The sequence below is a fragment of the Phocoena sinus genome, chromosome 2 (assembly GCF_008692025.1).
Source record: "Phocoena sinus isolate mPhoSin1 chromosome 2, mPhoSin1.pri, whole genome shotgun sequence".
Taxonomy (NCBI): domain Eukaryota; kingdom Metazoa; phylum Chordata; class Mammalia; order Artiodactyla; family Phocoenidae; genus Phocoena; species Phocoena sinus.
This window is the reverse complement of record NC_045764.1, coordinates 139,456,385-139,469,953: the sequence shown is the minus strand read 5'-3', so window position 1 is coordinate 139,469,953 and position 13,569 is coordinate 139,456,385. Positions and strand designations below refer to the sequence as shown.

The following is a 13,569-nucleotide window of genomic DNA, read 5'->3' as shown; positions in this document are numbered from 1 at the left end:
CTCCTTTCCAGCCTGATTTGTGCCATTCCCTATTCCTACTCTATTTTCACTATATTGAATTGCAGGAAGTTTCCTAAGCACCAAGTTCTCATACTGGCAAGCTATTGCATATACTGCTTCCTTTGTTTAGAGCATTTTTTCTCCTCTTTTTAATTGTCTGTCTCTTGCTTCTTCATCTTCTTTTACTCTTTCCCTTCTTGCCCTAGTCTGGATCAGACGCCTCTCTTCTGGGCTTCTACTTCATGCCTACACAGGGTTCTTAGTCTACCCTTTACTTGTTTATACTCCTACTGCGTTGTGAGTACTTGAAGTGTCTTGCTTATTTTTGTCTCTCTGTCATCTGTGATAGGACCTCTTAAATAGGTTCTCAGTAAAGGTTCAGTGAGCCAAATTAGCCAGCACTTTGTTTTGCCATTAAGCAGTTTTTATAATTGTTTTAGTTCTGGGTTCCTACAAAAAATGTGCTGTATTCTGTTGCCATTTTCTTTATGTTTTATCTTGAGATACTGACTACCCTCTGTTTCTCTCTCATCTATATGATTTTAGTAAAATGCATTTCCCTAAGACTCTTGCTTTAGCATAGATCTAGTATGGACTGAGAAAGTGTTTTCCTACTGTTAGCCAGGAAGTTTGAACAAGGAGAATAAGAAGAGATAAATGTTAAATATCTCAGGCCACTAACAACTCTTTAACAAAACACTCCTTCCTTGTTCTTCATCAGGAACTCCCAGTAGCAAGAAAGAATCTAACTTGTACCCTGGTCGCTGACCATGGTAGAAAAACTTTATATCTGTGGAAGGGGATTTGGCTTTAATTCCTAAAAGTGACATTACTTTTGACATCAACTGGAATGAATAGGTCTACAAATCAGAATTGATTTTACTAGAAAATTAACATTTAAGAGTTAAAAGGGGCTTATGGAAAGAAAAATCATATGTGTAGTTAGTAACTGAGCTTGCCTATACTTAAGTAAAATTTAAACTCTATAGTAATGTTTTGATTTTAAGATTCCCTATCAAAATATTTAAAGTATATTTTTGAGAAATGAAATCCAGACCCTTTTGAAAGTCTGATTTAAATACCAATAGTTGTTAAATACTCATTATCTTATAAGCATTATTATATCAAATTCTCTAATTTACTCCGTGAAAAAAGTACTTGCTGTAGTCATCTTACAGATGAAAAAACCAAGGCTCTGCAGTATCAGGTGATTCGCCCTAGGTCACAGCTAGAAAATAAGTGGTGGGTATAGGATTTGAACCCAGACTTATCTGACTCAATGTCCATTCTCTTAACCATCACATTACAAATGTGATACTTTCTTTAACAGGAATTTTAAAATGGAATTTTGAAATTATACAACTAGTTGGTTTAATCTTGACAGAAGATGGAGGGCCTATGTTAACTTTACGCATTTGTTTCCTTTTATTAAAAACAATTTTTTTTCTAACAACACTAAGTACCACACCAGTGTATGTTACAAAAAACCAAACATGACCCAAGTATAAGATGGTTAATCAGCTACTAAATATCTACAAAAATGGTCCTCCTCCAAGTGACTAGTTTACACCAGGCAGGTGTTTAGGACTGGGGAGAACTGGCTCAGAGTGTGAATCTCATGAGCCCTCAGAACACAAGATGAGGATCTTAAGTTCTGCTTATGGGTCTTTCATCTGGGTATTGGAAGAGTTCAGGGTCCATCTAGTTGCTAAGTATTAAAGTGGAAATGAAGCTTTTAAGAATGCTCCAGGATTGCAAGAATGGCCACAAACCTTTGCAGTTTCTTCCATGAAGAGGTGGAGTCTGTTTCTCCACTCATTGAGTTTGTACCGGCCTTGTGACTTGTCTCAGTTCTTAGGCTGAATACTCTGCTCTTCCCTTAAATGCTGACAGTCTCTGGACAGAGTAGGGATGCTTGGCCTGCTTTTCTCATTGCTCTTTTTCTTCCCCTGAGGTCATGGCATCCACGTACAGAAAGCTTCATCCTCATTTTTCCAGATTTCTTATATCTACCTACATATCAGTGTCTTGCTTCTGCTCTCCTTCTCTACCCTGCCTTCCCCTAGTCAGGCCCATTATTTCATATTTTCTCAAAAAGTATCAAGGATTCTTTTGTCTTTAAGGAATTGGACTTAATTAATTACAGGTTTAATAAGTTGGTTTCGTTTTGTCACTAAGAAGATCAAAGCTAGTCAGTTGTAGGTGTTGGTTTACTTGGTGAATGCCATTGAGAATTCAGTCTTCCTTTTGGTGTGCGGAGGGGGAGGTGTTATTGGTGAGTACATGCACATCAAAATTACTTGAATTTTTAAATTTGCAAACTAAAAAAGAGATTCAGAAAAATCCCAATATAAGCATATAACCTAATGAAACTTTATAATCAAAGATCCTGTAACCATTTCACAAGTTAAGAAACAGAACTTTTACAACCCCTGCCCCCCCTGGAGAAGTCCCACTGTGTGACCCATCCTAAACACCAAGTTTAATTTGCTTATTTCTAAATTTGATCTATCTTTTAAATATTTTTAAATCTACAGCTCCCCCCCATCCCTTTCTTTTCTTTATAATTCTTTGCTGTAGAGCCTGGGCCTTTTGTCCTGCAGAGTTCCCACAGTGTGGATTCTGCTGATTGCATGCTCACTGTAGTTCAACATGTTCCTCCATCCTCTATATTTCCTGTCAGTTAGCAGCTGGATCCAGAGGCTTGATCAGACTCAGGTTCAATCCCTTTGCAAGACTCTAGGTGGGTGTGTTCTTTCATCAGATGACGTGTGATTATCTAGTTGCATTTTTTGATGGTGTTAACAACTGTTGATACTCAATGCCTAGATCCATTAATTCACTGGGAGTTGCAAAATGAAGATGTTCTAATATTATATTTTGTTTGTTAGTTGGAATGCTTTTATAGAGAGATACTTCCTCTCAACTACTATTTGGTTATTCAGTATGAAGTTCGCATAGGAATGGCCACATATGTGCTTGATACTTCTCCATTATTTACCAACTTTTAAGATAACTAATTGGTTTCTTATCCTCTGAGGGTACCTAGATAGTTTCTTAAAAATATCCTTATGTACTAATGAATTTAAACAAATGGTGAATTTCAGTGCTTTGCAGTTTTGACCATTATTGAAGTGCAAATTGTCCTATCTTTGGCAAGTAAGAGCCTCTTCAAGTTGGCTCCTGTGTCTTTTTGATACAACAGTCTTTCTTTGCTATGTAATATGACCAGATCCTCATCTTGTATAATTCTGCCCCACACCTGGAATCAGCCATCAGTCATTTCTCCAAGAAGCTTGAATTTGTTTTTGTGAAAAATATTTCACAATCTTGGTCCTACAGATATTCACTGCTACTGAGTTGATCATTGTCTCTTGGTCCATTTAATAAATAAAATGAGGAGAAAAATATTTGTGTGTGTGTGTGTAGTATGTATATATATATGTATATATGCACACACATATATAAATAACATTTCTCATGAGTTCATACAATATATTTAACTAAAACTGAGTACAATAGGGCTTTATCTATCCATGTCTATAGTGCATCTTCAGATACCTTCTTCCATATTGAGAATGCTGGGGATGATAGAATTAAAATATTGCATAATTGCTCAATTGCTTTATGCCACATTACAAATATAACAACCTCAGAATAACAGTACTAATGCCATCACCACGAATATGATTACTGAAAATACATAAAAAGATTTTTGCATATGCTTGTCCCATTCTCCCCCATCCATCATTATTTCTAGTAGTTGTACTATATATTGTTAAAGCATATAACCATTGCATACTGTACCCTCTCCCTTTTAACCTTCATTTAGTCTTAATTCTACAAGTAACTGTATAGTTAGTGCTACCACTAGTCTTTATGTCAGTGTCTCTCTAAGTATTTTGGTTGTATGAAGATTATTCACTAATAGGAAAAATCCATGGGAGCAAAATTCCCTGAGTTCTTTTATATTGGTGATATAGTTTGTGTCCTTTATTCTTGAAAATCAGTTTTGCTGGATGTGAAATTCTTGGTTCACATTTATTCCTAGAGTATTTAAATGTTACTCCTTCCACCTCACTCAGATCAATAGGCAAATCATGGAGCTTTTGTCTTCTGCCATCAGAAAACATGATGTAACGGTACTTCCTTTGCCACTCTTCACACTGTCATTAGTTCTGCTATTAAAGCATTGGATAGGCCATGACTGTCTTTACTTGAAACACTTTTAGTCGTTCGTCTTTGAACTAGGATGAAGCAGACTGTTGCATTGCATTAAATGTTCTCCCTCTTGGGTGCTGTGTTTTCCCTCTAGACTTGGCCTTCTCTCTGTGTCCCATAGGTTTCCAGTATTGGGCTAATGCTGCTCATCATCCCCTGGGCAGATCACGCGCATGCTGCTCTTTCACAAAAAGTACTGCTCTTCTCTTGAAGGCTCCACTGCGATTAAACCCAAACACTACTTTACTTGTGAGATCTCAACTAAATACCCTCAAATTCAAAACAAATGTTTTTTGTTGTGTGCATTCCCTATCCTGATCCTATAGTACTTATTTTATTTTTTCCTATTTTATCATTTTTTGGACATGTCTCTCTTATTACACATTAAAAATTCTTGAGAGCAGGATTTCTATTTCCTGCATGTCTCTATCCCTCCACAGCATAAAGCACATGTTCTAGCTGAAGGGTAGTATTAGAGCTAGGGTTAGGATGCTAGGTGTATTTATTGAATGGGGTGAAGAGGACAGCCATCATTTCTACCATTTGATAGGTGTGAAGTGCGCAAGACTTAGTTATAATATGAACATTATAATAGGCTTCAACTCTAAATGCTTTCTTAGAAAAGGAAAACAGAAGAACTTCAAGATATAACTGCTTTTTAGTTTAGTCTTTTTCTTGGACTTGTTTTTTATAATATGCTACTAACTTTCTTGATTTGGACACATGTTTGGGTTTCTGTATGTAACCAATTTGTTCTCAACACTAATAGTGCCAAATTCAGGATTACCAGCTTGCTAATTACCATATCTTCTACCTCCTCAAAGGCACCTACCATCATCCCTTACTTATCTATCAGGATACTCTCTATTTTTTTACATCTCCTTTTTTTTTTTTATAGATCTTTATTGGAGTATAATTGCTACACAATACTATGTTAGTTTCTGTTGTACAACAAAATGAATCAGCCATACATATATCCCCATATCCCCTCCCTCTTGAGCCTCCCTTCCACCCTCCCTATCCCACTTAGTAACAGCTATTTGGCTCATTCTTTGTGTGTGTAAATAAAAATGCATAAGCTAAATCAGTGATTTTTTTGTAGATAAGAATTATTGGCTTCTCTAAAAGTGTCAAGATGTATCCATTATAATTTTTCAACAGAACGACTTTGGACATCAATCACTGAAGATTGGCAGGCACCAATTCTAAATATTTTAAAGATTTTATTCTTACACACCAATATAATTTCTAAAGTTTAATGCTCATCATCTTCTTTCTGTTCTTGTCCTTCAAAATATTACTTTATTGCATTTGCTGTCCGTAAATAAGTCCAAGTCAATTTAAAATCACATAATTCAAAAACTCTTAGTGTTGTTCATATGTATTCGTAATAAACTTTATGAGCCGACTACAACAATCAGTTGTAGTGAAGGGCTGACTAATAAAAGTAAAAATGTGAATTAAGTCCATTCTGTAAGAGAACCATTAAATAGAGCTATCAGTACAACCTCACATACACTCACAGGAAACTACCTAAGTAAACTTCAAATGCTATAGTTTTAGGAATTCATTGGCTATGGTAGATAGCTGTACTCACTCATGAATAACTGAGATAATTTTTATGAATTCATTTTATCTATGTCATTAACTCACCAAATGATGTGTTTCACATTAAAATAAAAACACTCTGTCTGTAAAGCCAGCATGTCAGGGTACCGGCATACCATGATCTGTATTACTCCTTTAATTAGTTTGTAACTTTTTGTCTCTGTTTTGTCTTTAAATTTTCCAGTTTTTTGCTCTATGAATCTTTAACATTTACTTCTGTTTTACAATCCTGTTTCCTGTGGTTTGAAAATAAAATACTTCATAAGACTTGATGCAAAGAACTGAGAAAATATTAATAGACCAAACAACAACTTTCATGTTGAGTGTGAGCTTTTCTACTAATTTTAGGGCTTTGGGGGAAGGTTACTTTTCTCAAACTCTAAAATGTTTCTAGCTGAGTCTACTTGCACCCAGTGAGAACTGACCTAAAAACTAGCATCAAATATTCTATAGTTATTAGGATAAACAGGATTTCCCAGTCCTGAAAGTGTGCAAAATCCTTGTGATGGAAAAAAAAGGGCGCTTCTCTATTAGATAGTCCATACATAACCACATGTCTTCACAGCTGTGATTCCTGCACATTACTCAGTGTAAATGTGCATAATATTTCCTGAAGAAGAACATTAGTCAGCTCATAAATTAACTGATTTACAAGACAACTATCTTTCCACAAGTGCCTTAAACGTTTGTTGTGAATTTAGTGACTATTAGGTGATATAGAACACTGAATAAAGCAAAATAGTTTGAAATGGTTGATTAGATTAATGTATAATTGATATATTGTGTATCCTAATGGAAATTCTATGTTATAAAACAATTAGTATTGTTTACATGTAATGTGAGTTCTGATGTTTAGAGCAGAATAATTCACATTTATTAATTTCGCTGTGTTTCTCTAAACATTTTTAGGGCGAGGAGCAGAGGATAAGTTTTACTTTGGTTGAGTCAGTTAACTTTTTCTGTTACTTTTCAGCCTCATAGACTTTTTCTTTCCCCATGATAGTAAAAAAGAGAAATAACTTAAATTTAAAATTGTTGACAGAAATATGGTGAGAATTTTAATTTCATCAGTTAGGTAAAATAAAACATATAACAGATATTTGAAGACCTCCACAATTTAAAATGGTCTATATTGGCAAGGGGAAATTTATATATATATTGAGTATTTTTTACCTATTGATGATACACTTATCAGTCAATGAATATTTACTGTTCTGCAGATCTGTGTACCGGTTTTATTAAAAAGTATATGGAAAGACGTCTGTGAAAATAATTGCTATTTTAAAATAAAAGATTCATTAGAGAAAAATTTAGAAAACAAAAAGTAGAAAGAAGGAAAACAATAAACACATCACTTGAAGCCAATCGCTGTAATAGCTATGTGCATTTTCTTTTAGTCTTGTATCCCTTTTGATTTTTAACACAATTTATTATCAATCAACAAATTAATAATAACATAGAATATACTATATAGAATAATATAGAATAATAAAACAATATATTTTGGTCCTATCAGGATTATTTTTCTTTAAGAAATTAAGAAATAGTAGACTTTTAATTGAAAATTCTTTTAGTCTTAGAGTTTCAGTTTCATTTTTATGTACTTTATTATAGCTATAACCATAATCATTCTTTGTATCTTTATTTTTTTATTTGACATTATAAGATTTGCATTTTGCATGTTATTTCTGAAACTAGTTTTAATTCTATATGAATTTATATAGAGATATAGATTTCTGTTTTCGTTGAATATTTTATTTATTTTTGCCAATCTGAAGTTATGATTAATAGCACTCCAGTGAATATTACATGTGTTTGTTCTAAATCTTTTGATTGATTCCCAGAAGCGAAATTACTGAGTCAAAGGCACTAGTAATTATTATTGTGGTTACTATACATGAAAATCAAATAGTTGAAAAGTGATGAGTACTTATAAGTGGGTCAGAGCTTGTATTATAAATGATAGCTTGAGAAAAGGTTTCAGAAATGAATCAGAGAGAAATGTAATCATTTTTCTCTCTTCAAGGTAAAAGCCAGTATAGAAAGAGTAGCAATACAATAGAGGAAAAGGAACGAGAAGCGGCAATGCCCTGTTATTTCCACAGCACGAGGGACTAAGAAAATATAATAGCTGTTGATCTCGTCTGTTTAAAAAATAATACAAGTAAATTATAAGACGTAATAAAACTCATCCATTAGCCTGTAATGAGAGCAAACCTACTATTTGATGCATTCGTTTTGTGTGTACATGTGTGTGTTTCTGGGGAGAAGAGGGTGTATAAAATGAGATACTACTGTATGTATGATTTGATAATCCTGCTTTTGTTATTTTCCATAATATGAACATTTCTCTGTTACTTTAAAAAAGTTATGATATTTAGTGGCTGCATAATATTCCATAATTTATTTATTTTTTTCATTCACATTTATCTTGTTTCTACCTTTTATGGCTATTATAAATATCACTTCAGTGAACATTCTTATAAGCAATTTTGGTACTTCTGATAATGCAATTAGAGTAAATACCTATAATTGGAATTACTAGTTTAAAGGTAATGCCGTTTATGGATTTCTGAAATTCATCTAAGTGGAGGTAGGGTTTATCTTTTAAATTTCTATAGTTAAAGTCTCCCTTAGGTTACTTTGATGCTGTATAACCTCAGACACCTTATTTGGCTCTCAGGTCTCTAGTTATCCTTCCTTGAACAAATATACGACTATCAGACATTTAAGTCGTTCATCAGTGTCATGAACTAAAAGGAATTTGGGGAGGGTCAGGTAACAAATGATACTGCTCAAGATTTATTAAATATCTATTATGGTTATTTTATGCTGGTCATTTGATCACATGGTGGTTTTAACCACCTCCTCAATAATATATATGTTTTCTCTCTCCATACCAGAGTGCCTCGTGGTTCTCTAAGGATTTCCAAACTGCCTGTGTGGGGTGGGCAAAGAATCTGTAATCTCACTCAGCCTCAGCCTCTCTCTCTCTGTCTCTCTCTGTGTCTCTGTCTTGTTCTCTCTCCCTTCCCCTCTCTCTCATTTCTCTGGTTACACACTATCTTTTCTTTCCAGTGGTCTGACTGGCCTGAAGTGTTACAAGTAGTCTTTCTTCTTCTTTTTTCCTGTCAGTTCTGACTTTAATCTTAATAATGAGAGCAGATATTCACTTAGTTGCTGAATAATGTATGTTTAACGTATGTGGAGTCAGTTCCAGATTTATAAAGGCTGTAGCAGGAGATCCTTGTATATTGCCTCTTACTGTCATTTCTAGCAGGAGCAGAAGAAAGGATGAGCCCAAGACGTCACCTTTGCTCCTTCTGGTCAGAATGCGAAAAGTTAAGGTGGCAGAAGATAATGAAACTATTTGTTAAAATGAGGTTCTTGGCTTCTCTGTTGGATTTTCATTTATTCAAGCCACTCCAGATTTCCTTCAAGAACTGAATTTAAGATGATGTTACTTTACATATTATATGAAAATGTTGTACATTGTTACATGTATATAGATGGTGTTATATACTTAGACTCCAAATTACGCTAGACGATCAATACCATATATGAAACTGAATAAAATATCGTGACTAGGATAAAAACAAGTGTAGATACTTGAATATCTATATCTTAATTGTTTTCCAGGGAAAGGGGATGTATTTGGAGACATCTTCTGGAAGGAAACCACCCTTGCTCATGCCTGTGCCAATGTCCGAGCACTGACGTACTGTGACCTCCACATCATCAAGCGAGAAGCCTTGCTTAAAGTCCTGGACTTTTATACAGCTTTTGCAAACTCATTCTCAAGGAATCTCACTCTTACTTGCAATCTAAGGAAACGGGTATGTTGTCTGGACCCACTTCCACTTATTAGCATCTAGACGGTTAGTACCTTATATGCTGTTAGTTGAAGAGTGGTAAAGTGATTTTATTTCGTAGTAGCACATTCCCATCAATGTAAAGTGACATGATTTTTCCCCCCTTTCTTTATATTTTGTGTGCTTTTTAAAGAGGGGATAAAAACCCTGAGTACATGGGTAAACATTTGAATCTTTATCATTTAAGTGCAAAATGAAAAACAGACTTGAGGAGAAACAAACTGTACTATAATATAATTAGTTAATTCTTGGGGTTTATAATACTGCCATAAAATTAATATCAGTGTCTCTTACTTTATTATGTGGATCTTTTAAAGCTAGTAAGGTTAATCAAACTGGTTGCCTACTTTATATTCCTGATTCTCTTTACACCCTCCCTCTCATTTAATAGTCAATTCACAAAGCTCATTCCCCATTAATTCTTTCAAACACACTAACTCAAAAAATAATTAGCCATACTGACATATCCTATAAATAGATTTAGGAATCCTTTACTTTGCATGGCTGCTGCCATTTTAATCTTCTTGCTGTTTTCTTTTTTATTGATGAGTGTGGCACAAATTTAATTTGCATAAAGAAACCTCCTAGCTCTGACTTATAGGTCATTGGACATTGGCGAGGGCTCTTTTATTGCCAACAGTGAAATAGATGTTTGGATAACAGCACTTAAGGAATTTCATCTAAGATGATTACCTGTCTATGATGAAGTATTTTGAAATAACAAGCCTTTCCTTCCACTAACCCCTTAAATAGAACCTTCCTGCTAGTTAACATGGAGAAAAAAATCAATCCAAGAGACAAATTAACATCTATACTGCAGCAACAAAGAAATGTGCATAAGTAAGCAAATCAACGTAATTCTCTACTCAGGGTTCTAAGAGAGGATAAGACTTCAGGAGTCATATTCGTACTAGTGTCACAACACTTGATTTATATTTGAATAGCAGTTTCAGTTTATATTTTGTTAACAAATAGTTATTGAGCATCCACAACCTGCAAGACAAAATGTAAAGAGCCGTAGAGAGCACGAGGACTAAATACACAGTCGCCACGCTCGAGGAGATGGCAGCCAAGTGCAAATATTATGTGAAATGCACATATGTGAAACGTCTATTTGTACAAGTAATTGAGAGTTAAGGTAATGATAAACCTGGAACAGGGGTACCAAACAGGGCACCTGCTCGTTCATTAGGGAGTCTTGTCTAGTATTACACAGAAATATGTCTCCTTAGGTCTGTGTTCTACCTTCTCTTCTACAAGGCTACCTGGTGGGTATTTGAAACTCTTATGTCTTATTAAATCTTCCCAATACACATTTTGCCAGTTTTAGAATCTTCCCACGTACTACAAGTTTACCAAAACTCAGATCTGTCCTTACAGTCCTCAGGACAGATATTATTTGTCACTGTCCTCCTCAGAGCACTGTTGTCTACACATCATCTCATCTGATGTTTATAATATTCCTGTGGGGAAGAAAGGGCAGTTATTTTCCCTTCAAAACACATGAGGGAACTCAGACCTAAAGAAATTAATATTAAGTAACCGACTGATATATTTGCAATGAAAGGTGTCAAAGAGGGATAATTAAGAAAACTCACCAGTGGCAAATAAACTTTGGTTCTTCAAGATGAGTTAATCACAAAGCTCTATCATCTCTTTTCCTCTTTCACACATCTGAGCATGTGCACATTACACATGTGCAGACACACACACGTTGGTTATAAGAGCTGAGCACACATACCAGCGTGTCTATCTCTGATGGTGTTAGAGACAGAAAACTCGTGCTGTTTTTTTAATGGGACCCAGGAATGGAGCTCTTGCCTTTGTAGGTGCCAGTGTGCTAGTTATATCACATGGCTTCTTCCCTTGTTCCTTGTTATAACATGTGTCAGGTTTTTTGTTTGTTTATTTTTAAAAAATCTTTCTTGCCCTTTTGCAATTGATAGATGGTCTCAATAACTCGAATGTGGGTGTATTGCTAATCAGTGTCACTTTATTCTCAGAAAAAAAGTATTTTCATAAAGAAGAGAAACTGTAAAGAAATGATTCATGAGAATAGCTACCATTTTGAGAGCCTATTTTATAGCCATGCACTTCAACATATTTTGCATATAATAATTAATCTTATTAAATATCAACAACCCACAGACGAGGCAGTATAATCTCCATTTCATTGATGAGGAGGTTGAGGTTCTGAGAGTGAGGCAGCAAGTTGCCAAATAAATTACGGGTCAGAGTCCATCTCTTTCTGATCCTAAAACCCATATTCTTTAGATTATACCATGTTGCTTTTGTTTGTCAAAATAGCTGACTTTTTTCCCCTACAACAATACCCTACAGGCACACTCTCAACAATGTACAGTTTCTCATTCACTCAATTACTTTAACTTCATTCCCCCACTGAGCTATTAACAAAAAATATTTTGTTCTTATTGCTACTATTTTCGGCATTCTTTCAGTGAACATTGGTTGTGAATCGTAGAATCAAGACTATGTCCTTAGCATGCTATTGATATCTCCTAGTTATCATAACCATTAATTAAGGGCTAGCTCCAAGTTGGGGGAGCAGATTTGGGACTCAGGGTTTCAGGCTTCATAGATTACAGCTCTAGCCGCATAAGCACATACGATGGCTCTATAGTGTGTAGTTCTCGGTGGCTGTAGTAGGGAGGAATTTGGTAATGCTTTAGCTGCTTGCCTCCATCTCCATTAAGGAGAAATAAGACGTTTTTTATGCAAATATAGCTCCCACTAACCATCCTTAGGTCCCTCTATATGAAATTTCTAGAACTATAACTGGTAATTTCATCCAAAAACTAGAGCAGGGGTTGGCAAAATTTTTCTGGCAAGGACCAGATAGTAGATATTTTAGAATTTGAGGGCCATATAGTTTCTGTCTCAACTACTCAACCCCACTATTGTAGCGTGATATTAGCTGTCTTAACTTGGGCTGCCATTACAAAACACCATAGATTGGGTGGCTTCACCAACAAGAATTTATTTCTCACAGTTCTGGAGGTTGTGAAGTCCAGGATCAAGGCGCTGGTCAATTCGGTTCCCCGATAAGGGCTCTTTTATTTCTGGTTTGGCAATGTCTGCCTTCTTGCTGTGCCCTCATATGGTGGAGAGAGATAGAGAGAGGAAGCAATTTCTCCAGGGTCTCTTCTTACAGAGTCACTAATTTTATCATGAGGACCCTCATGGCCTCATCTAAACCTAATTATCTCCCCAAGACTCTTTCTTCAAATATCATCCTACTGGGGGATTAGGGCTTCAACATATTGATTTTAGGGGAACACAATTCAGTCCATAGCAGCAGCCAAAGATAGTATATAAATAAAAGAGGATAGCTGTGCTTCAGTGAAACTTTACTAACACGGGTGGCTTCTTATGGGCCTTAGTGTCAGTAGCTGAGAGTAGAGGACTGGAAGTTAGATGGGGATGACAGTAGGTATGCAAATAGAATTCTTCCCCTTTGTTAGAAAGCAAATCTCTACTAATTCCCACCCAGCAAGAGGGTCATAATGAAATGGAAAATGCCATATATAAGAGGTGGCTGCACACAAAAACAAAATCCAAACAAACAAAACAAAACAAGAGGTGGCTACAGGAGCCAGGCAGATAACACACGTGAGTAAGGCTATGAAGACTGGAAAGTTCACACCATATGTAGCAGGGCTGCTGCTACTCAGTCCGCTTGTACATTGCCTTGGAATACCAGCCTACGGTCGCTTGGTCTGCATATTTTTTTTCAGAGAAGCCAGAAGTATGAATTTTTATGTGAAATCACATTACTTTGGTAACTAATTTACTTTGTCTTTGAAAACACTATAGTCAAACAAAACAGATCTGCTTGCCCTTGGTCAAT

General features: G+C 35.4%; 1 protein-coding gene across 1 annotated transcript in view; it reads left to right on the top strand.

Moving 5' to 3' along the window:
* Window positions 1-13,569, top strand: part of KCNH5 (potassium voltage-gated channel subfamily H member 5) — a 344,887-nt gene that overhangs the window by 284,070 nt on the left and 47,248 nt on the right. The window contains exon 10 of the mRNA XM_032623255.1: window positions 9,469-9,665. Coding sequence (XP_032479146.1) covers window positions 9,469-9,665 — 197 coding nt within the window. The remainder of the gene's footprint in view (window positions 1-9,468; window positions 9,666-13,569) is intronic.